Genomic DNA, 23,314 nt, shown 5'->3' on the forward strand with positions numbered 1-23,314 from the left:
TCGGTGCTCTGTGACCACCTAGAGGGCTGGGATAGGGAGGGTGGGAGGGAGACGCAAGAGGGAGGAGTACGGGGATATATGTATATGCATAGCTGATTCACTCTGTTATACAGCAGAAACTAACACACCACTGTAAAGCAATTATACTCCAATAAAGATGTTAAAACAAACCAAAAAAACCTCCCTGCAAACAAACACACAGGACTGGATGACCTCATGAGAGAATTCTGCCAAACATAAAAAGAAGATCTTACGCTGAGCCTTCTCAAACACTTCCAAAATACTAAGAGGAGGAAACAGTCCCAAAGGCATTGTCTGAGGCCACAATCACCCTGATACCCAAAACCAGACAAAGACACTGCCAAAAAGGAAAATTACAGACCAATATTTCTGATGAATATAGATGCAAAAATGCTTAACAAAGTATTAGCAAACCGAATCCAACAACACATAAAAAGAATCACACACCATGATCAAGTTGGATTCATGCCAGGGTCACAAGCCTGGTTCAACATACACAGATCAATCAGTGTCATACAACAGATCAACAAAAGAAAAGACAAAACCTGATTCCTGCACTAGGAACTCCAGTTGCAAGAGCCAGGTGCGAGGCCTCTGCACGTGGCCCCCTGGGAGCAAGTGAAACCAGACTAAACACAAAGGAAAAAAGAAAAAGCCATCGGCAGAGCTGTGACTATTTTCAAGGCTACTGTTTTCCTCTGTGAAACACACTGCCTTTGGGCAAAACAAGGAAGAAGCTGGTGATTCTCATGTGCAGCACAGAAGGAGCAGCCACTGCAGGCCAGCTGCCCCAACTCTGAAGGCACTCCAGCCGTGTGGCTGACAGGGTCTTGGTGCTCCAGCCGGGTGTCAGGTCCTGAGCCTCTGAGGTGGGAGAGCTGAGTTCAGAGACCACCAGAGACCTCCTGGCCCCATGAAATATCGATCGGTGAGAGCTCTCCAAGAGATCTCCGTCTCAACGCTAAGACACAGCTCCACTCAACGATCAGCAAGCTACAGTGCTGGACACCCCATGCCAAACAACTAGCAAGACAGGAACACAACCTCACCCATTAGCAGAGAGGCTGCCTAACATCATACTAAGCTCACAGACACCCCAAAACACACCACCAGACATGGTCCTGCCCACCAGGAAGACAAGATCCAGCCTCATCCACCAGAACACAGGCACCAGTCCCCTCTACCAGGAAGCCTACACAACCCACTTACCAACCTTACCCACTGGGGGCAGACACCAAAGACAATGGGAACTACGAACCTTCAGCCTGCAAAAAGGAGACCCCCAACACAGTAAGTTAAGCAAAATGAGAACACAGAGAAATACACAGTAGATGAAAGAGCAAGGTAAAAACCCACCAGACCAAACAAATGAAGAGGAAATAGGCAGTCTACCTGAAAAAGAATTCAGAGTAATGATAGTCAAGATGATCCCAAATCTTGGAAATAGAATGGAGAAAATACAAGAAACGTTTAACAAGGATCCAGAAGAACTAAAAAGCAAACAAACAATGATAAACAACACAATAAATGAAATTTAAAATTCTCTAGAAGGAATCAATAGCAGAATAACTGAGGCAGAAGAATGGATAACTGATCTAGGAAAATAAAATAGTGGAAATAACTACTGCAGAGCAGAATAAAGAAAAAAGAATGAAAAGAATTGAGGACAGTCTCAGAGACCTCTGGGACAACATTAAACGTACCAACATTCAAATTATAGGAATCCCAGAAGAAGAAGCGAAAAAGAAAGGGACTGAGAAAATATGTGAAGAGATTATAGTTGAAAACTTCCCTAATATGGGAAAGGAAATAGTCAATCAAGTCCACGAAGCACAGAGAGTCCCATACAGGATAAATCCAAGGAGAATCATGCCAAGACACGTATTATTCAAACTATCAAAAATTAAATACAAAGAAAAATACTAAAAGCAGCAATGGAAAAGCAACAAATAACATACAAGGGAATCCCCATAAGGTTAACAGCTTAACAGTTTCAGCAGAAACGCTGCAGGCCAGAAGGGAGTGGCAGGACATATTTAAAGTGATGAAAGGGAAAAACTTACAACCAAGATTACTCTACCCAGCAAGGATCTCATTCAGATTCGACAGAGAAATTAAAACCTTTACAGACAAGCAAAAGCTAAGAGAACTCAGCACCACCAAACCAGCTTCACAACAAATGCTAAAGGAACGTCTCTAGGCAGGAAGCACAAGAGAAGGAAAAGACCTATAATAACAAACCCAAAACAATTAAGAAAATGGTAATAGGAACATACATATCGAAAATTACCTTAAATGTAAATGGATTAAATGCTCCAACCAAAAGACATAGACTGGCTGAATGGATACAAAAACAAGACCCATATATGCTATCTACAAGAGACCCACTTCAGACCTAGGGACACAAACAGATGAAAGTGAGGGGATGGAAAAAGATATTCCATGCAAATGGAAATCAAAAGAAAGCTGGAGTAGCAATTCTCATATCAGACAAAACAGACTCTAAAACAAAGACTACTACAAGAGACAAAGAAGGACACTACATAATGATCAACGGATCAATCCAAGAAGAAGATATAACAATTATAAATACTTATGCACCCAACACAGGAGCACCTCAATACATAAGGCAAATATTAACAGCCATAAAAAGGGAAAGCGACAATAACACAATAATACTAGGGGACTTTAACACCCCACTTTCGCCAACGGACAGATCAACCAAAATGAAAATAAATAAGGAAACACAAGCTTTAAATGATACAGTAAACAAGATGGACTTAATTGATATTTATAGGACATTCCATCCAAAAACAACAGAATACACTTTCTTCTCAAGTGCTCATGGAACATTATCCAGGATAGGTCATATCTTGGGTCACAAATCAAGCCTTGGTAAATTTAAGAAAATTGAAATTGTATCAGGTATCTTTTCCGACCACAACACTATGAGACTAGATATCAATTACAGGAAAAAAACTGTAAAAAATACAAACACATGGAGGCTAAACAATACGCTACTAAATAACCAAGAGATCACTGAGGAAATCAAAAAACACCTAAAGACAAATGACAATGAAAACACGATGGCCCAAAACCTGTGGGATGCGGGAAAAGCAGTTCTAAGAGGGAAGTTTATAGCAGTAAAATCCTACCTCAAGAAACAAGAAAAATCTCAAATAAACAACCTAACCTTACACCTAAAGCAATTAGAGAATGAAGAACAAAAACAACCCAAAGTTAGCAGAAGGAAAAAAATCATAAAGATCAGATCAGAAATAAATGAAAAAGGAATGAAGGAAATAATAGCAAAGATCAATAAAACTAAAAGCTAGTTCTTTGAGAAGATAAACAAAATTGATAAACCATTAGCCAGACTCATCAAGGAACAAAGGGAGAAGACTCAAATCAATAGAAGTAGAAATGAAAAGGAGAAGGAACAACTGACCCCACAGAAATACAAAGGATCATGAGAGATTACTACAAGCAACTCCATGCCAATAAAATGGACAACCTGGAAGAAATGGACAATTTCTTATAAAAGCACAACCTTCCGAGACTGAACCAGGAAGAGACAGAAAATATAAACAGATCAATCACAGGCACTGAAATTGAAACTGTGATTTAAAATCTTCCAATAAACAAAAGCCCAGGACCAGATGGCTTCACAGGCAAATTCTATCAAACATTTAGAGCAGACTCAACACCTATCCTTCTCAAACTCTTCCAAAATATAGCAGAGGGAGGAACAATCCCAAAGTCATTCTATGAGGCCACCATCACCCTGATGTCACAAAAAAAGAAAACTACAGACCAATATCATTGATGAACATAGATGCAAAAATCCTCAACAAAGTACTAGCAAACAGAATCCAACGGCACATTTAAAGGATCATTCACCACGATCAAGTGGGGTTTATCCCAGGAATGCAAGGATTCTTCAATATACGCAAATCAATCAATGTGATATACGATATTAACAAATTGAAGGATAAAAACCATATGATAATCTCAATAAATTCAGAAAAAGCTTTTGACAAAATTCAACACCCATTTATGATAAGAACTCTCCAGAAAGTAGCCATAGAGGGAACTTACCTCAACATAAGAAAGGCCATATATGATAAACCCACAGCCAACATCATTCTCATTGATGAGAAACTGAAATCATTTCCACTAAGATCAGGAACGAGACAAGGCTGCCCACTCTCACCACTATTATTCAACATAGGTTTGCAAGTTTTAGCCACAGCAATCAGAGAAGAAAAAGAAATAAAACAAATCCAAATCGGAAAAGAAGTAAAGCTGTCACTGTTTGCAGATGACATGATAATATACATAGAGAATCCTAAAGATGCTACCAGAAAACTACTAGAGCTAATCAATGAATTTGGTAAAGTAGCAGGAGACAAAATTAATGCACAGAAATCTCTTGCATTCCTATACACTCATGATGAAACATCTGAAAGACAAATTAAGGAAACATTCCCATTTACCATTACAACAAAAAGAATAAAATACCTGAGAGTGAACCTACCTAAGGAGACAAAAGACCTGTATGCAGACAACTATAAGACACTGATGAAATAGATTAAAGATGATACAAACAGATGGAGAGACATACCATATTCTTGGATTGGAAGAATCAACATTGATAATGACTATACCACCCAAAGCAATCGACAGATTCAATGCAATCCCTATTAAACTACCAATGGCATTTTCCACAGAACTAGAACAAAAAAATTCACAATTTGTATGAAAAACAAAACACACCGAAGAGCCAAAGCAGTCTTGAGAAAGAAAAACGGAGCTGGAGGAATCAGACTCCTTGACTTCAGACTATACTACAAAGCTACAGTAATCAAGACAGTATGCTACTGGCACAAAAACAGAAATATAGATCAATGGAACAGGATAGAAAGCCCAGAGATAAACCCACACACATATGGTCACCTTATCTTTGATAAAAGAGGCAAGACTATACAATGGAGAAAAGACAGCCTCTTCAATAAGTGGTGCTGGGAAAACTGGACAGCTACATGTAAAAGAATGAATTAGAACACTTCCTAACACCATACACAGAAATAAACTCAGAATGGATTAAAGTCCTAAATGTAAGGCCAGACACTATAAAACTCTTAGAGGAAAACACAGGCAGAACACTCTATGACATAAATCACAGCAAGATCCTTTTTGACCCACCTCCTACAGAAATGGAAATAAAAACAAAAATTAACAAATGGGACCTAGTGAAACTTAAAAGCTTTTGCACAGCAAAGGAAACCATAAACAAGACGAAAAGACAACCCTCAGAATGGGAGAAAATATTTGCAAATGAAGCAACTGACAAAGGATTAATCTCCAAAATATATAAGCAGCTCATGCAGCTCAATATCAAAAAAACAAACAATCCAATCCAAAAAAGGGCAGAAGACCTAAATAGACATTTCTCCAAAGAAGATATACAGGTTGCCAACAAACACAGGAAAGGATGCTCAACATCACTAATCATCAGAGGAATGTAAATCAAAACTACAATGAGGTATCACCTCACACCAGTCACAATGCCCATCATCAAAAAATCTACAAACAATAAATGCTGGAGAGGGTGTGGAGAGAAGGGAACCCTCTCGCACTGTTGGTGGGAATGTAAATTGATACAGCCACTATGGAGAACAGTATGGAGGTTCCTTAAAAAAACTAAAAGTAGAACTACCATATGTCCCAACTATCCCACTACTGGGCATATACCCTGAGAAAACCATAATCAAAAAGAGTCATGTACCACAATGTTCACTGCAGCACTACTTACAATAGCCAGGACATGGAAGCAACCTAAGTGTCCATCGACAAATGAGTGGATAAAGAAGATGTGGCACATATATACAATGGAATATTACTCAGCTATAAAAAGAAACGAAATTGAGTTATTTGTAGTGAGGTAGATGGACCTAGATTCTTTCATACAGAGTGAAGTAAGTCAGAAAGACAAAAACAAATACCATATGCTAACACATATATATGGAATCTAAGGGAAAAAAAAAAGGTTCTGAAGAACCTACGGGCACGACAGGAATAAAGACGCAGACGTAGAGAATGGACTTGAGGACACGGGGAGGGGGTAGGGTAAGCTGAGACTAAGCGAGAGGGTGGCATTGACATATATTCACTACCAAATGTAAAATAGATGGCTAGTGGGAAGCAGCCTCATAGCACAGGGAGATCAGTTCATGCTTTGTGACCACATAGAGGGCCGAGATAGGGAGGGTGGGAGGGAGACGCAAGAGGGAGGGGATATGGGGATACACGTATACACATAGCTGATTCACTTTGTTATACAGCAGCAACGAACACAACAATGTAAAGCAATTATACTCCAGTAAAGATGTTTAAAAAAAAAAACACAAAACCACATGATCATCTCAATAGATGCAGAAAAAACATTTCATAAAATTCAACACCCATTCATGATAAACACTCACCAAAGTGAGTACAAAGGGGACATATCTCAACATAATAAAAGCTATTTATGATAAACCCACAGCCAACATAATACTCAATGGTGAAAAGCTGAAAGCCTTCCAGCTGAATTGTGGAACAAGACAAGGATGCCCACTCTCACCACTTCTGTCCAACATAGTATTGCAAGTCCTAGCCACAGCAATCAGACAAGGAAAAAGAAAAAGGTATTCAAATTGGAAGCAAAGAGGTGAAAGTGTCATTGCATGCAGATGGCATGATACTCCATATAGAAAACCCTAAAGACTCCACACAACAACTATTAGAACTGATAAGTTAATTCAGCAAGGTAGCAGGATACAAGACTAACACAGAGACATCTGTTGCTTTTCATTCTACTAACAGTGAAATATCAGAAAAAAATGTAAAAAATCAATCTCTTAAAATTGCATCAAAAATAAAATACCTAGGAGTAAACCTGATGAAGGAGATGAAAGACATATACTTTGAGAACTATAAAACATTGATAAAGGAAACTGAAGATAATTCAAAGAAATGCAAAGATATCCCACGCTCTCAGATTGGAATACTTGATACAGGTAAAATGGCCATACTACCCAAAGCAATCTACAGATTTCACACAATACCTATCAAATTACCCATGACATTTTTCACAGAACTAGAACAAATAATCCTAAAATTTATATGGAACCACAAAAGACCCAGAATTGCAAAAACAATCCTGAGGAAAAACAACAAACCTGGGGGCATAACCCTCCCAGACTTCAGACAATACTACAAACCTACAGTAATCAAAAGAGAATGATATTGGCACAAAAACAGACCCAAGGATCAATGGAACAGATGTGAGAGCCCAGAAGTAAACCCATACACCTATGGTCAATTTTAGTATTCGACAAAGGAGGCAAGAATATACAATGGAGAAAAGACAGTCTCTTCAACAAGTGGTGCTAGGCAAACCGGACAGCTGCGTGTAAAAGAATGAAATTAGAACATTCTCTAACACCATATACAAAAAAAATTCAAAATCAATTAAAGACCTAAATGTAAGACCAGATACTATAAAACTCCTAGGGAAAAACATAGGCACAATACTCTTTGACATAAATCACAGCAATATTTTTTTTGGATCTGTCTCTTTAGAGTAATGGAAATAAAAAATATATATAAACAAATGGGGTCTAATTAAACTTAAAAGCTTTGGCCCAGCAAAGGAGACTGTAAACGAAATGAAAAGACGGCCTACTCACTGAGAGAAGTATCTGCAAACGATGGGACCAACAAGGGATTACTTTCCAAAATATACAAACAGCTCATGGAGCTGAATATCAAAAAACAAACTACCAAGTATAAAATGGACAGAAGACCTAAACAGACATTTCTCCAGAAGACATACAGATGGCCAACAGGTACATGAAAAGACGGTCTACATCACTAATTATTAGAGAAATGCAAACCAAAACCACAGTGAGGTTATCACCTCTACCGGTCAGAACGGCCATCATCAAAAAGTCTACCAATAATAAATGCTGGAGAATGTGTGGCGAAAAGGGAACCCTCCTACACTGTTGGTGGGAATATAAATTGGTGCAGCCACTATGGAGAACAGTATGGAGGTCTTTTAAAAAACTAAAAATAGGGCTTCCCTGGTGGTGCAGTGGTTCAGAATCTGCCTGCCAATGCAGGGGACACGGGTTTGAGCACTGGTCCAGGAAGATCCCACAGGCTGCGAAGCAACTAAGCCCATGAGCCACAACTACTGAACCTGCGCTCTAGAGCCCGCGAGCCACAACTACTGAAGCCCGCGCGCCTAGAGCCCGAGCTGCGCAACAAGAGAAGCCACCGCAATGAAGAGTAGCCCCGCTCGCCGCAACTAGAGAAAGTCCGCAGGGAGCAACGAAGACCCAACGCAGCCACAGATAAATAAATAAATTTATTAAAAAAAAAAAAGAGTTACTGTCTGGGGGACAAGAGGTGGGGAGGAGCAGAAACGACTCAGAGGTCTGGATGGAGAAGAATGACCAGAAGGTGCTGCTGTGGATAGAAACAAGGAAGTCAGAGAGGAAGGGTCTGTAAGAAACAAAACCGCGTTCCCAGTGCAGGAGGCAGGTGGTGGTTCCTCTGTGTGTCAGTTGACAGGATTAGAAATATCCCCCCGAGCCTCCTTCTCCCCTGGGGTCATCCGCTCTGTGACAGCCCCACCGGCTCCGCTAGACAAGCAAGGCAGACAGTGGAGGAGCCCTCAGTGCTTCACCCGCTTCCACCTCACATACAATGAACCCATCCAACAGCCCTGGCCCGAAGCCCCGCGAATCCATGACCCTGGTCCAGCACCACAGTCAAGCTCGGCGGCAGACTCAGGACTGGTCGCTGCAACCCAGCACCTCCTTCCTGGCTCTTCCACCCCAGGGCCTCACTCCCAGCTGAGGAATTTGATTCTCATGGCCCCAACCTGATCTACTGCAGGACCCTCCCCTAAAAATAATTCTTCCAGGGTCTCCACCTGCCTTCAAGTAAATTCCAAGTATCTCCACATGACATTCCCTGAGGCTGACGATCAGAAGGGGCTGACCTCTCAGGACCAGCGAAGCTAACTCCTACCTCAAAGCAAGCTCCTCCCAGTTACCCACCTCCCCTCCCCAGACGCACACCTGAGTTCTCACCACACTTGTGTCTTCTCAAGGGGTCATCGTTGAGCCGATTATGAAAACCACAGACCCCTTTCCAAACCACCTAGAAGTCTTCCTGATTCATCCCACTCAACTGCGAATGTATTTATTGTAGGATTTCTGGAAGCGTTACATAAGAAAACCTCATCAACCACTCAGATACTGACCCACTCATCACCTAGTGGTCAGATGGTGCCGGAGCTCTATCACTGTTTATTACCACCACAGTCCTCCCACAGTCCAATCCCTGCGGAGCGGCGACCATCTCAGCCCAGCTGTGTGTTCATACCTTCCTTTCCGGAAAATTACCCTCTTGTCTCAAGGATAAAATCCAGGCACACTTGCAGGGTGCACTAGACCCTGTAGGACCAGGGCCCAGCATCCCCTGAACTCCAGTGCTCAGAACAGCTCCCCCTCTTCCCGGCCCAGGGTGCCGGGCCCTCACCACTCCTGTGCTAACCTCTATCAGCTTGGGTCTCTCCTTCTCCAGAAGGTCCCCGCACTTCCATCACAAGGTTGCTGGGCTTCCACGTGTCACTGTGCCTCACTGTTTTTCTCCTTCTGTACAACTGAACAAAACTAGACCCAAATTATTTATTGTCTAAATAGGTATTGTCTGGTGTCATCATCAGAGCTCCCTGAGTCCAGGGAAAGAATCGGTCACCGTCACCAATGAATCTCACGTCTGGATATAGTAACTGCTCAATAAACGTTGAAGGAAGGAACAAATTTCGCATTTTCAGCATCTCGGGAAAGGGAAGGGGCTTCTCCAAGGTCACACAGGTTCTATGAAAACCAAAATCAGAACTGGAACCAAGCAGTGCGCTGGGCGGTGCCACGCATGTGTCTCTTGCTTCCACGGTGTTTGGACTGAACAGACCCAAGGGCGCCCCTTCCTCCAGACTCGGACCACCCTCCAACCTTTTTCCAGTCACAACCTTGGAATCATCCACTCAGCTCTCCTCGCCCTCCGGGAACAGCCAACACCATTTTCTGAGCTTAGCTCCTTACTGCCGACCAAGCATGAGCTCCCAGATTCGTCACAATTCCTCCGGCAGGTGGAGGCCGCAGTCACCCGCCTGGTAACGTGCGTCTGCCGCTCTGCCACACCTACCTGTCTCTGCGCTTGTCTTCCGACACGACGCAGCAGCTCGCGAGGGCGTGAGACATCGTTTCGCGAACGGGCCGAGGAGGAGCCGGAGGGCCCGAGCTCACTGGAAAAGGCAAAAGCAGCGCTGTGGCCGCGCCCTCTTCCAGGACGTGCCGAAGCCGTCCCAGGAGCGTGGGGAAAGCCCAGGACGCCATGGAAGCCGCCCGGCTGACGGAGAAGAACCTGCGCCAGGCCCTGTGGGTCCGCAGGCCCTGGGCTCTGCCCGCGCAGACTCCACCTCTGGACTTCCTGGAGCCACTTCCTGGATGAGCAGGTGAAGCTCATCAAGAAGATGGGCGACCGCCTGACCAACCTCCGCAGGCTGCTCGGCCCCCAGGCTGGGCTGGGCGAGTGTCTCTTCCAAAGGCTCAGCCTCAGGCACCACTAGGAGCCCCTGGAGCCCAGTGGCCTGTGAGGAGCCCCTCTGGGCTCAGGGCTTCTGCCTGCAGCCTGTCCCTGCAGCCACTGGGCAGCTTGTTAACCGCCCAGGAGCCCTCTCCGCGCCCTGGGCGGAGCCAAAACTGGGCTGCTCCTAGGCCCTGCCCTGCATCCTCAACTTCCTGTCCCGGGACGAGTGTCACTCTCTGGCTTTGGGTTTGGCCCGAGGAGAGGCAGAGTGCGTGGGGTCTGGTGAGACCCACATGTGGTCTGGAAGGTCCCAGAGCCTGCTGTCTCCTGGGCCCCATCCTGCAGGTAGAGCAGCGTGAGGCCCTGGGGGGCTGTTCCTCTTTCTGAGCGGCTGCTATGAAGGAACCCAACGTGTCACACAGAGCCTGCACCTTGTCAGCCCCCGCGTGTCTGTCTGTCCTGCTGGCTCTGTGGACTTTGTGAGACACCAGCACGGCTGGGGACCATGGGAGGCACAGCCACGACCCCGACCCTCACTGCCCTTCTCTGCCTCGGTGAGCTTTGGGGAAGGGAGCGGGGAGGGGGCCCCTCTCCTCCCAGGTCTGAAGCTGAGAGACCCCAGGTCTCAGGAGATCAGTGGGGGCAGAAATTGTGGGGGAGGAAGGATGTGCTCAGCCCCAGATCTGACCCCAGAACTCAGGGCACAGACCAGGCCTGGAGCATCTATGATGTGTGCTGGGGGATGGGCACTCACAGGGAACTCTCTCCCAGGGCTGAGTCAGGGCCCGTGGATCCAGGTCCAGGTAAGTGAGGCCCCCCAGACCTCCTGCTTCAACCCAACAACCCCCTGGTCATCTGGGGGGAACTCAGCAGGTCTGAAATGATGCTGACCTGTCTGGGAGGGGCCTGGGGAATGACAGCTGGGGAAACTGACGGGAGAACGGCACCCCTAACTCTTCAGGTCTGATCCCTTTCCAGGGGTCCTCCCCAAACCCTCCATCTGGGCTGCCCAGGTGTCATGGTCACCAAGGGAAGCCCTGTGACCATCTTGTCTCCGGGGTCTCTGAGGGCTGATGTCTACCGTCTGTATAGAGAGAGGCCCTCTGGACTCTGGGAGGCTAAGGCCCCACAGGACTCCAGTAACAAGGCCAGTTTCCCCTTTGAATCCTCGAGCTCAAGCACTGCAGGGCAGTACCAGTGTGTCTATCACTGCAGGAAAGACAGGTCAGAGTGGAGTGACCCCCTGCCCCTGGTGGGGACAGGTAGCAGGGAGGACCCGGGTCCCCTCCCACTGCGGCAGCGTCCTTACAGGCAGAGGGAGCAGAGTGTGGGCTCAGGGGCACGGACGTCTCCCCTCACAGCCCACACCTGCGGTGAGCAGGCTGAAGGCCCCCCTTTAACCCAGCCCCTTCCCCTCCCTCTCAGCAGCCGCACCCTGTGGCGGCCTCAGGAGGGGGCGTGTCCCTGGCAGCTCACAGTTTGCAGCGGGCACTCTGCACCTGCTGAAGGAGGGCGGCGCAGACCCGCCCGACGCCGGACATCGAGGACCCATGGGACGGGACAGGCCGTGTGCCCTGTGGGCCCCCTAAACTCCTCCCGTGGGGGAACCCGCGGATGCTATGATTCTCCCAGCTCCCTGCACATGTGTGGTCACACCCCAGTCACCCTCTGCATCGCCAGGTCACAGGTGAGGGCCCCCAGCCCCACCGTTTCCTGGACCCCTGACCTGAGCCTTGTGCCCAGTGAGCCCTGGGGTGATGGGGGGTCAGGGGCAGTGGCCTCCCGGGGCAGAACCACTGGCGGGAGGCCTGGGAGGGACCGGGAGAGCTCTCACTGCAGCCCCAGTGAGCAGTGTGGGGTGTGCGTCCCCCTCGGTGCCACTGTCCCTTCTCTGCAGGGGTGTACAAGGAGCCCTCCGTCTCAGCCTAGCCGGGCTCTCTCGTGCTCCGTGGAGACAGGCTGATCGCCAGTGAGCAGCCCCTGTCCTGCCCCACGTCCTGACTGTGCTGTCAGGGTGCTGGGCCCAGAGCCACCCCTGGTGGTGATGGGGTCCTGGGAGGGGTCCTAGAGCAGACACTGAGACAGGGCAGTGGTCCAGGGAGAGTGAGTGAGATAAATGCAGCGGGTGCCGGGAGATAAGAGAGACCCACACAGAGGGGCTGAGAGCAGCTGAGAGGGGGTCACAGACAGGGTCCCTGGAGAGAGGATGGTGGTCCCTCAGCTCAGGGTCAAGGGTGTGTTGGGGGTGGCTCTGTACACATCACGACCTTCCTCGCCCCCAGGAATGTACAGGAAACCCTCCCTCTCAGCCCAGCTGTAGGCCTCAGAACCCTGCAGAGAGAACGTGACCCTGCATGTGGCTCTGAGGTCTGGTCCGATCCCCTCTATCTGTCCAAGGAGGGGTCACTCACTCCTCTCCAGCACCTTCGTCTGCAGAACACGGCTCCACCCTTTCAGAACAACTTCACCTTGAGTCCTGTGACCTCAGCCCACAGTGGGACCTACACATGCTACAGCTCACTCAGCACCTCCCCCTCCCTGAGGTCACAGCCCAGCGACCCCTGGAGCTCCTGCTCTCAGGCGAGGAGCCCCCTCCCCATATCCATCGAGGAGCCAGACCCTCGGCTCACAGCCCTGTCCCAGGGGAGCTCTGAGCTGGAGGAGAAGAAGGGGGACACAGGGACGTCAGCCACAGGTGGCCCCACCCCACGGAGGGAGGGACAATACAGGGGGAGTCCCTCTCCCTCTACTCCACTCACCCCACCCCAGGGTCCAGGCAGTGCTAGGTGTGTGCAGAAGGGAGACAGAAGAGCGGAAGCTCTGAACTTTGAGGGAAGACGTGGAGCTAAGAACAACATGAGGATCCAGACACGCGCCACATCCTCCTTCTGTCCTTGTTCCAGGCAGCACTGGGGGCCTGCAGACTCTCACCCACATGCACGAACGCCATGTCTGCTGAGTAACAGAGTCCTCTTAGCCTAGAAGAGACACAGTCTCCCCAGTCCTGGGCTGAACTTCTGTTAACCCTTCCCCACTAAACCTTTACAGAAGGGTCGCTTCCCACTGGACCTGGGGCTGGGAGTGGAGATGAAGGAAGGAGGGGGCTTCATGTCTCAAGTATAACTGCGGTCACTGGTGCCTACTGGGTGGTCATAGTGAGAAGAAATGCATGAAGGGGAAGATGCCCAGCTGAGAGAGGGAGAGAAGAGCAGGTGCCCTCCTCGCCTCTGTCTGGGTGCTGATTCCTAGGAGCACTTAGAGTCATCACGGCACCTATGGAATCAGCCCCACAATATGAAGGGCAGAGTGAAGGTGGCCTCTCATTTTCAGGTCAGGGAGGTGGTGGGATTCACTGGACAGCTACATGTAAGTCATCAAATCAGAACACTCCCTCACAACATATACAAAAATAAACACAAAATGGTTTAAAGACCTAAATATAAGACATGACACTATAGGACTTTCCTGGTGGCGCAGTGGTTAAGAACCCGCCTGCCAGTGCAGGAGACACGGGTTCGAGCCCTGGTCTGGGAAGATCCCACATGCCGTGGAGCAACTAAGCCCGTGCACCACAACTACTGAGCCCGTGCTCTAGAGCCCGCGAGCCACAACTACAGGTCCCGTGTGCCACAACTACTGAAGCCCACGCGCCTAAAGCCCGTGCTCTGCAACAAGAGAAGCCACTGCAATGAGAAGCCCACACACCACAGTGAAGAGCAGACCCCGCTCGCTGCAACTAGAGAAAGTCCTTGCGCAGCAACGAAGACTCAACACAGCCAAAAATAAATAAATTAAATAAATAAAATTTTTAAAAAAGACATGACACTATAAAACTCCTAGAAGAGAACAAAGGCAAAACACTCTTTGATATAAATTGTACCAATATTTTCATAGCCTTATTTATTTTTTTGGCCGTCCCACGCCTCTTGCAGGATATTACTTCCCCGACCAGGGCTTGAACCTGGGCCACGGCAGTGAAAGTGCTGAGTTCTAACCACTGGACCACTAGGGAACTCCCAACTGTACTAATATTTTCTTAAATCAGTCTCCCAAGGCAAAAGAAATAACAGCAAAAATAAACAAATGGGGCATAATCAAACTTAAAAGCTTTTGCCCAGCAAAGGAAACCATCAACAAAATGAAGACACAACATACGCACTGACAGGAAATATTTGTAAACAATGCGACCAAAATACACAAACTGCTCATGTGACTCAAACTCAAAGAAACAGACAACCCAATCAAAAAATGGGCAGAAGAACTAAATAGACATTTTCCCAAAGACATACAGACAGCCAACAGGCTCATGAAAAGATGCTCAACAACGTTAATTACTAGAGAAATGTAAAGCAAAACTACAGTGAGGTATCACCACGGTACAGTCACCAGGGCTAACGTCAAAAACTGCAAATAATAAATGCTGGAGAGGGTACGGAGAAAAGGGAACCCTCCTACACCCTTGGTGGGAGTGTACATTGGTGCAGTCACTGTGAAAAACAGTAAGGAGGATGCTCAAAAACCTCAAAGTAGAGCTACCACATGATCCAGCTGCCTGGGCATATGTCTGGAGAAAACCACAATGTGAAAAGATACATGTACCTCAGTGTTCATAGCAGCACTATTTACAAGACATGGAAACAGCCACACTGCCCATCAACAGGTGATGGATTAAGAAGATATGGTATATATATGGTATATATATACACATACATATATATACGTAATGGAATATTATTCAGCCATAAAATATGAAAATTGCCATTTGCAGCAGCATGGATGGAACTAGACAATAGTATGTGTAGTTAAACAAGTCAGAGAAAGACACATACCATATGACATCACTTATATGTGAAAAATAACACAAAGAAATCTGTACACAAAATAGAAACAGACTCACAGACATAGCAAACAAAATTATGGTTACCAAAAGGAAGAGATGGGGGCAGGATAGAAATTAAAAGTATGGGATTAACAGATGCAAACTACTATATGTATAATAGATAAGCAACAAGGAGTTACTGTATAGCACAGAAAATTATACCCAGTATCTTGTAATAACCTATAAAGGAATATAATCTGCAAATCACACACACACATACACACACACACAAAAGAATCACTATGCTGTACACCTGAAACTAACAATATTGTAAATCAACTATACTTCAATTTTAAAAAGAAGTATAATTGATATGACAAGAGATGACAGAAAATGCAAAAAAAGAACTACAGGCACCACAAATACTCAAAGAATCTTGAAAAAGAACAAGCTGGAGGAATCACTGCCAGATTTCAAAATATACTACAAAGATATAGTATTAAAACAGTATGCTGGGCTTCCCTGGTGGCGCAGTGGTTGGGAGTCCGCCTGCCGATGCAGGCGACACGGGTTCGTGCCCCGGTCCGGGAAGATCCCACGTGCCGTGGAGTGGCTGGGCCCGTGAGCCATGGCCGCTGAGCCTGCGCGTCCGGAGCCTGTGCTCCGCAACGGGAGAGGCCACAACAGTGAGAGGTCCGCGTACCACAAAAAGAAAACAACAACAGTATGGTAATAGAAAACAACAAACAGATATATAGACCAACGGAACAGAATGAAAATCCTAGAAATAAACCGACCCGTGTGTAGTCAACTAATATTTGACAAGAGAGTCAAGAGTACACAATGGGTAAAGGACAGTCTCTTCAATAAATGGTGTTGGTCATATATACAATGGAATATTACTCAGCCATAAAAAGAAACGAAATTGAGTTATTTGAAGTGAGGTGGATGGACCTAGAGTCTGTCATACAAAGTGAAGTAAGTCAGAAAGAGAAAAACAAATACCATATGCTAACACATATATATGGAATCTAAAAAAATAAAATCGTTCTGAAGAACCTTGGTTCTGAAGAACCTAAGGTCACAGACGTAGAGAATGGACTTGAGCACATGGGGAGGGGGAAGGGTAAGCTGGGATGAAGTGAGAGAGTGGCATGGACATATATACACTACCAAATGTAAAACACATAGCTAGTGGGAAGCAGCTGCATAGCACAGGGAGGTCAGCTCAGTGCTTTGTGACCACCTAGAGGGGTGGGATAGGGAGGGTGGGAGGGAGACGCAAGAGGGAGGAGATACGGGGACATATGTATATGTATAGCTGGTTCACTTTGTTATAAAGCAGAAACTAACACACCATTGTAAAGCAATTATACTCCAATAAAGATGTTAAAAATAAATAAATGGTGTTGGAAAAACGGTGTATTGACGTGCAAAGCACGTCATTAGACCTTTCCTTATCTTGCCACTACATTTTGGATTAGAACATTTACGATTTACCCTCTTAACAACTTTCAAGTATATACTACATTACTGCTAATTATAATCACAATGCTGTGCATTAGATCCCCAGAACTTATTCATCCTCTACCTAGAAGCTTGAAGAACTGTAGTGTGTTAATTTTGCCTGCTGTATTATATACTGGAAACATCCTTGTAGTATTTTATTGTCTATATGTGCAAGCTCTTCTAGGTTTTATATGGCAAAAATCTCCTGGGTAGCATAAACATATTTGAAAATCTAAGGGATAATGATGCATTTCTTATTTAATGGACTGTCTTATTTTGTATAACCAGAAACAATGTGGAGTAATTCCTTTTGTCCCAGACCTTCACTAACACGGGTTATTGTCAGATTTTAAAAACAGTTTGCTAGTCTCACATTCAAGATATTGAATTCTTAGATTAAAATTTCCCCAAAGAAATCTCCAGGCCTAAATGGTTTTACTTGCAAATTCTAGGAAACATGTAAAAACAATAATATTAATTCTACTCAACCTCTTCTAGAAACTAGATGAGGAGGAAATGTTGTATTAATTTATGAGGCCAAACCAACTCTCATAGTAAAAGTAAAGAAAACGAAAACAAAATGAAACAAAAATTTGCAGGCCAGTCTCCCTCATGAGCATAAACACAAACGTCTTCAACAAAATATTAGCAAATCAAATCTAACAACATACTTTTAAAATACTACACCACATCCAAGTGGGGCTTATCCCAGGAATGCAACATTGGCTTGATATTCAAAAATCAAGAAACCAGGGCTTCCCTGGTGGCGCAGCGGTTGAGAGTCCGTCTGCCGATGCAGGGAACACGGGTTCATGCCCCGGTCCGGGAAGATCCCACATGCCATGGAGCAGCTGGGCACGTGAGCCATGGTCGCTGAGCCTGCGAGTCCGGAGACTGTGCTCCGCAACGGGAAAGGCCACAACAGGGAGAGGCCCGCCTACCACAAAAAAAAAAACAACAACAAACAACTGGACAGAAGACCTAAATAGACACTTCTCCAAAGAAGACATACACATAGCCAAGAGGCATGTGAAAAGATGTTCAACATCACCAATTATTAGAGAAATACAAGTCAAAACCACAGTGAGGTATCACCTCACACTGGTCAGAATGGCCATCATCAAAAATCTACAAATAATAAATGCTGGAGAGGGTGTGGAGAAAAAGCAACCTTACTACACTGTTGCGGGGAATGTAAATTGTTGCAGCCACTATGGAGAACAGTGTGAAGGTCACTTAAAATCTAAAAACAGAGTTACCTTATGATCCTGCAACCTCACTCTTGGGCAGATATTTGGAAAAAACTCTAATTCAAAAACATGCATGCACCCCAATGTACCTAGCAGCACTATTTGCAACAGGCAAGACGTGGAAGCAACCTTAATGTCCATCGACAGATAGATAAAGAAGATGTGATATATGTATAATAGAATATTACTCGGCCATAAAAAAGAATGAAATAATGCCATTTGAAGCACCATGAATGGACTTAGAGATTATCATGTTAAGTGAAGTATGTCAGAAAGAGAAAGACACATATCATGTGATTTCACTTATATGTGGAATCTTAAAACATGGTGCAAATAAACTTATTTATAAAACAGAAATACACTCACAGACAGACAAAACAACCTTATGGTTACCAAAGGGGATAAAGGGGGAAGGGATCAATTAGGAATTTGGGATTTGCAGATACACACTACTTTACATAAAATAGATAAACAACAAGGACCTACTGTATGGCACAGGGAACCATGCTCAATATCTCATAAAAATCTTTAACGGAAAGAATCTGAAAAAGAGTATGTATACATAAGTGAATGACTTTGCTATACACTTGGAACTAACGCAACATTGTAAATTAACTATACTTCTATTTAAAAAAAAAAAAAAGAAGTAATCTTGCCCCCACTGCGGGTGAGGGAGAACCCTAGTCCCCTTAAGTGGAGGATGCCCTGGTGTCTAGGTCTGTGGTCTCTTCAAGTGCTGACTAATGGCATTCTCATTTCTCTCATTAGAGACTGTGACAGATATCTGTTTAGTCTTCTCATTTTATTTCCTGTGTAGATTAGCTATTGTTTCTATTTTCCCATTTCTGGTCTCACTAGGATGCATTCTAGAAAAATTAATCAACGTTTTAGGCAAGATGGCAGAACAGCAAGTCCCAGCTCTCATCCCCGCACATAAACCACTTTGAAAGGATAAAAGGAGCAGTTCCCTCCCCCTGTCCCCCCTCCGCCAAGCTGGCACCCTCAGCGCTGAGAGCCTCCTCCGTTCAGCCCAGGCCAGGGGGAGTCAAGCTGCACCCACATCCCCAGGCTCCGGGCACTGCCTCACAGACCTCCTGGCCTCTCATCTCACTCAGAGCCCGAGGCCACAGGCCCATGTGGGGGCAGCAAAAGAGGAAGAGAGGGACAGGCGCTGTAGTAGCCGGCAGAGCCTGGCAGGATGGAGAGGAGGACCGATCCTGAGACTTCTCCCTCAGGAGGAGGAAAATGGAGCCCGCCCCCACCCCCGCCATCCCCCGCACTCCTCCAGGGGAAGCGGGGACACGGTGAAGGCACACAACTAGGAATCCTTCCCCAGGAGGGAGGGACGTGGAGCTGCACGTCCACAGAACACGTCTGAGAGGCTCCAGAACCTCTGACTGGGCTGGTCTGCAAACTCCGACCATAAAGGCTGGAAGAGGCGGCTGTTTCTTCCAACACACAGACACCAAAGCAAAGCTGTAAGACACACGAAGAATCAGGGAATGTGACACTGCCGAAGGCAAGACATAAACCGTAGAAGATGCAGGTCTATCAGACGCCTAACTGTTCAAACTAACTGTCTCAAAGAAGCTCCGTGAGCTATCTTCCACAAGGGTGCCAAGAACACACAATTGGGAAAGGATAGTACTTTCAATAAATGATGCTGGGAAAACTAGACGCCCACATGCAGAAGAATGAAACTGGACCCTCAGCTCACACCATATATAAAATCAAGTCAAAATGGACCAGAGACTTAACCATGAGGACTGAAACCATAAAACTACAAGAAGAAAGCTTAGGGGAAAAGCTTCTTGACGTGAGTTTGGACAATGGTTTTTTGGATATGACACCAAAAGCACAGGCAACAAAGACAAAAATAGACAAGGGGATTGCATCATATTAAAAGCTTCTACACAGCAAAGGAAACAGACAACAGAGTGAAACGGCAACATATAGAATGGGAGAAGATATTTGCAAACCATGTATCTGATAAGGAGCTACTTGTCAAAATATACAAGGAGCTCACACAACTCAATGCAAAGTAGTAACAACCCAATTTAAAAAACAGGTAAAGGACCTGAATAGGCATTTCTCAAAAGAAGACATTCCAATGGCCAAACAGTACATGAAGAGGTGCTCAACATCACTACCCTCAGGGAAATACAAATCAAAACCACAGTGAGATATCACCTCACACCTGTTAGAATGGCCGTTATGAAACAGACAAAAGATAACAAGCGTTGGGCTTCCCTGGTGGCACAGTGGTTAGGAATCCACCTGCCATCCCAAGGGACATGGGTTCGAGCCCTGGTCGGGGAAGATCCCACGTGCCACGGAGCAAGTAAGCCTGTGTGCCACAACTACTGAGCCTGCGCTCTAGAGCCCACAAGCCACAACTACTGAAGCCCGCGGGCCTAGAGCCTTTGCTCCACAACAAGAGAAGCCACCGCAATGAGGAGCCCGCGCACCACAAGGAAGAGTAGCCCCCGCTCACCGCAACTAGAGAAAGCCCACGCACAGCAACGAAGACCCAGCGCAGCCAAAGATAAATAAATAAGTTAATTAAAAAACAAGATAACGAGTGTTGGCAAAGTTGTGGAGAAAAGAGAACCCTATGCATTGTTGCTGGGAACACAAATCGGTGCAGCCACTGTGGAAAACAGTATGGAGTTTCCTCAAAAAATTAAAACTAGAACTACCTACCATAGGATCCAGCAATTCCACTTCCGGGTATATAGCCAAAGCAGATGAAACCACGATCTCGGAGACATATCTGCACTCCTATGTTCACTGCAGCATTATTCACATTAGCCAGGATATGGATACAACCTCAATGCCTGTCGAAAGATGAAGAGATAAAGAAAATGTGAGATACGCACGCGCGCGCACACACACACACACACACACACACAAATGTTCAGTATGTGAGGTCATGGATATGTTAATTAGCTTAATTGTGGTGATTATATCACAAGGTAAGTGTATATGAAAACATCAAGTGGGACTTCCCTGGCGGTCCGGTGGTTAAGAATCCACCTTCCAATGCTTGGGACGCAGGTTGGATCCCTGGTCAGGGAACTAAGATCCCACATGCCACGGGGCAACTAAGCCCACAAGCTGCAACTACTGAGCCCATGCACTCTGGAGCCTGCACACGCAACGAAAGATCCCGCCTGCCACAGCGAAGATCCTGCGTGCCACAACTAAGACCCAACACAGCCGAGTAAATAAATAAATAAATAAATGCTTTTGAAAAAAATTAAAACATTAAGTTGTACATCTTAAATATACACAATTTTTGTTACTTATATCTCAATAAAGCTGAAAATGTTTTCTTTCATTTAATTACACCAAGCACATTGGTAGTTATTCCATCTCTAATTTTAGGCTGTTACTCCCATGTTAACATATGTATTTACATTTTTATTTCTAAACAGCTATGCATTCTCCTCCTCCATTAGAGAAGACAATGTTCTCATTATACTTCACCTGAAATCTGGGTACTCTATATACGTGTATGTGCGTGTGCACATCTGTGTGCCTGTGTGCACACGTGTGGGTGCATCTGTGGGTGCGTGTACTAGTTGTGTTAGTTAATTTTTCAGTGCTTTTCATACCATTTTTTTCTCATATGACATCTCACTTTCTCCATTACATCTCTTAGTATTCCTTTCACTGAGTGTGAAAATAGTAAAATATCTAAGAACTTGCGTCTCTGGAAATGCCTTCTTTCACTCTCATTCTCTCTTTATCAAGTTACTTGAAAACATTTCTTATTTCAAACTAAGTGTGTGACTCAGTTACTGGGAGAGGAACATACAGGTGATGGGAAAGGGCTCCATCCCCACCAGAACCCTCCTTCTCTCTCAGGAAGACGCAGCCTGACGTGGTGGGCTGAGCGGAATGGACACAGCTCCCGCAGGTCACATGTGGTGGCTGGAACCTCCTCGCAGTTAGGGATTCACCCTCTGATGAGCCTTTCACTTTTGTCCCTTAAAAATAATTTGGCTCAGTGTAAAATTCTTCCCAATTAATTCCCTGAAGGTATTTCTCCAGTATCTTCTGGCATCGCCTTTTGGTACGGGGTAGTCTGGTCCCAATGAGCTTGTCATTCTCTTAATGGTAATTTGCATTTTCTACAGGAAGTAGTTTCAGGACATTTGTAGGGCCTCAGGACAGTCGTCCTTGATTTTTTTCAGTTGAAATGTTCACAAAATAGAATTAACCGTTTCGAAGCGTACAATTCACTCTGAGATACTTTTTTTTTTTAATTTAACCTTCATTTTCTTAATTTACCATGAAGGGTCAAGACACAGATGTCACTTTTAAATACAGGCGTCCTAGCACTTCGTTGGCCTGTCCTCATCTCTGAAAAATGTTCAATTCTTCATTTCTTTGGCCGTTGTTATACGTCACGACCTTTCCTTCTGACACTTACAATAGATATGACGCGGGCCCTCCTCATTCTATTCCCCAAGTATCTTGAATTTCCATTTCTGCTCTCTAAGCTTCATTGTGGAACATTTCCTCGATATTGTATTCAGTTCCATAACTGGTCCCTCAGCTGTCTTGTCCTTGATGGGGTGACTTTTTTTTTTTTTTTTTTTTTTTTTTTTTTTTTTTGCGGTACGCGGGCCTCTCTCTGTTGTGGCCTCTCCCGCTGCGGAGCACAGGCTCCGGACGCGCAGGCTCAGCGGCCATGGCTCACGGGCCCAGCCGCTCCGCGGCATCTGGGATCCCCCCGGACCGGGGCCCGAACCCGCGTCCCCTGCATCGGCAGGCGGACTCTCAACCACTGCACCACCAGGGAAGCCCAAGGGGTGACGTTTTTTAATGTGTTCATCCTACTGGATTTGTCATCTCTACCTTTTCTAGCTCTTAATAACTGCCCTTTCTTCTATAAAATAATCCATATGGTTGCCTCCCTTTATTTTTCAGATACTTAAACACGCTTAATTTAAATCGACTGTCATATTTCCCTACTGATTCTTTTTTTCATATTTTTATTTCAGCAAAGTCACTAATTGTGTTGTCATACAATCAAGATATTCACATCAAGTATGAT

The 23,314-nt window shown here is 45.4% G+C and overlaps 2 protein-coding genes across 6 annotated transcripts in view; one reads left to right on the top strand and one right to left on the bottom strand.

Moving 5' to 3' along the window:
* Positions 1-23,314, bottom strand: part of LOC101327360 (NACHT, LRR and PYD domains-containing protein 7-like) — a 120,962-nt gene that overhangs the window by 20,247 nt on the left and 77,401 nt on the right. For 3 of the 5 annotated variants that reach the window (XM_073796167.1, XM_073796173.1, XM_073796168.1), the window contains one exon: positions 20,953-21,086. The exons of 1 other annotated variant lie outside the window; for it this stretch is intronic. Coding sequence is in view for 1 of the 4 variants with exons in the window: in XM_073796173.1 (XP_073652274.1) it covers positions 21,080-21,086 (7 nt within the window). In the remaining 3 variants the exon portion in view is untranslated. Of the gene's footprint in view, positions 1-10,287; positions 10,388-13,430; positions 18,792-20,952; positions 21,087-23,314 lie in introns of all 5 variants that reach the window. One more of the 5 variants, XM_073796166.1, reaches the window with a different exon arrangement.
* LOC117309201 (leukocyte immunoglobulin-like receptor subfamily A member 2) lies at positions 10,477-13,630 on the top strand. The gene is given in 6 exon segments (XM_073795672.1): positions 10,477-10,524; positions 10,598-10,670; positions 11,650-11,676; positions 11,679-12,435; positions 12,954-13,366; positions 13,575-13,630. Coding segments are annotated over 6 exon segments (1,374 nt in total).

The sequence above is a fragment of the Tursiops truncatus genome, chromosome 19 (genome assembly GCF_011762595.2).
Source record: "Tursiops truncatus isolate mTurTru1 chromosome 19, mTurTru1.mat.Y, whole genome shotgun sequence".
Taxonomy (NCBI): Eukaryota; Metazoa; Chordata; class Mammalia; order Artiodactyla; family Delphinidae; genus Tursiops; species Tursiops truncatus.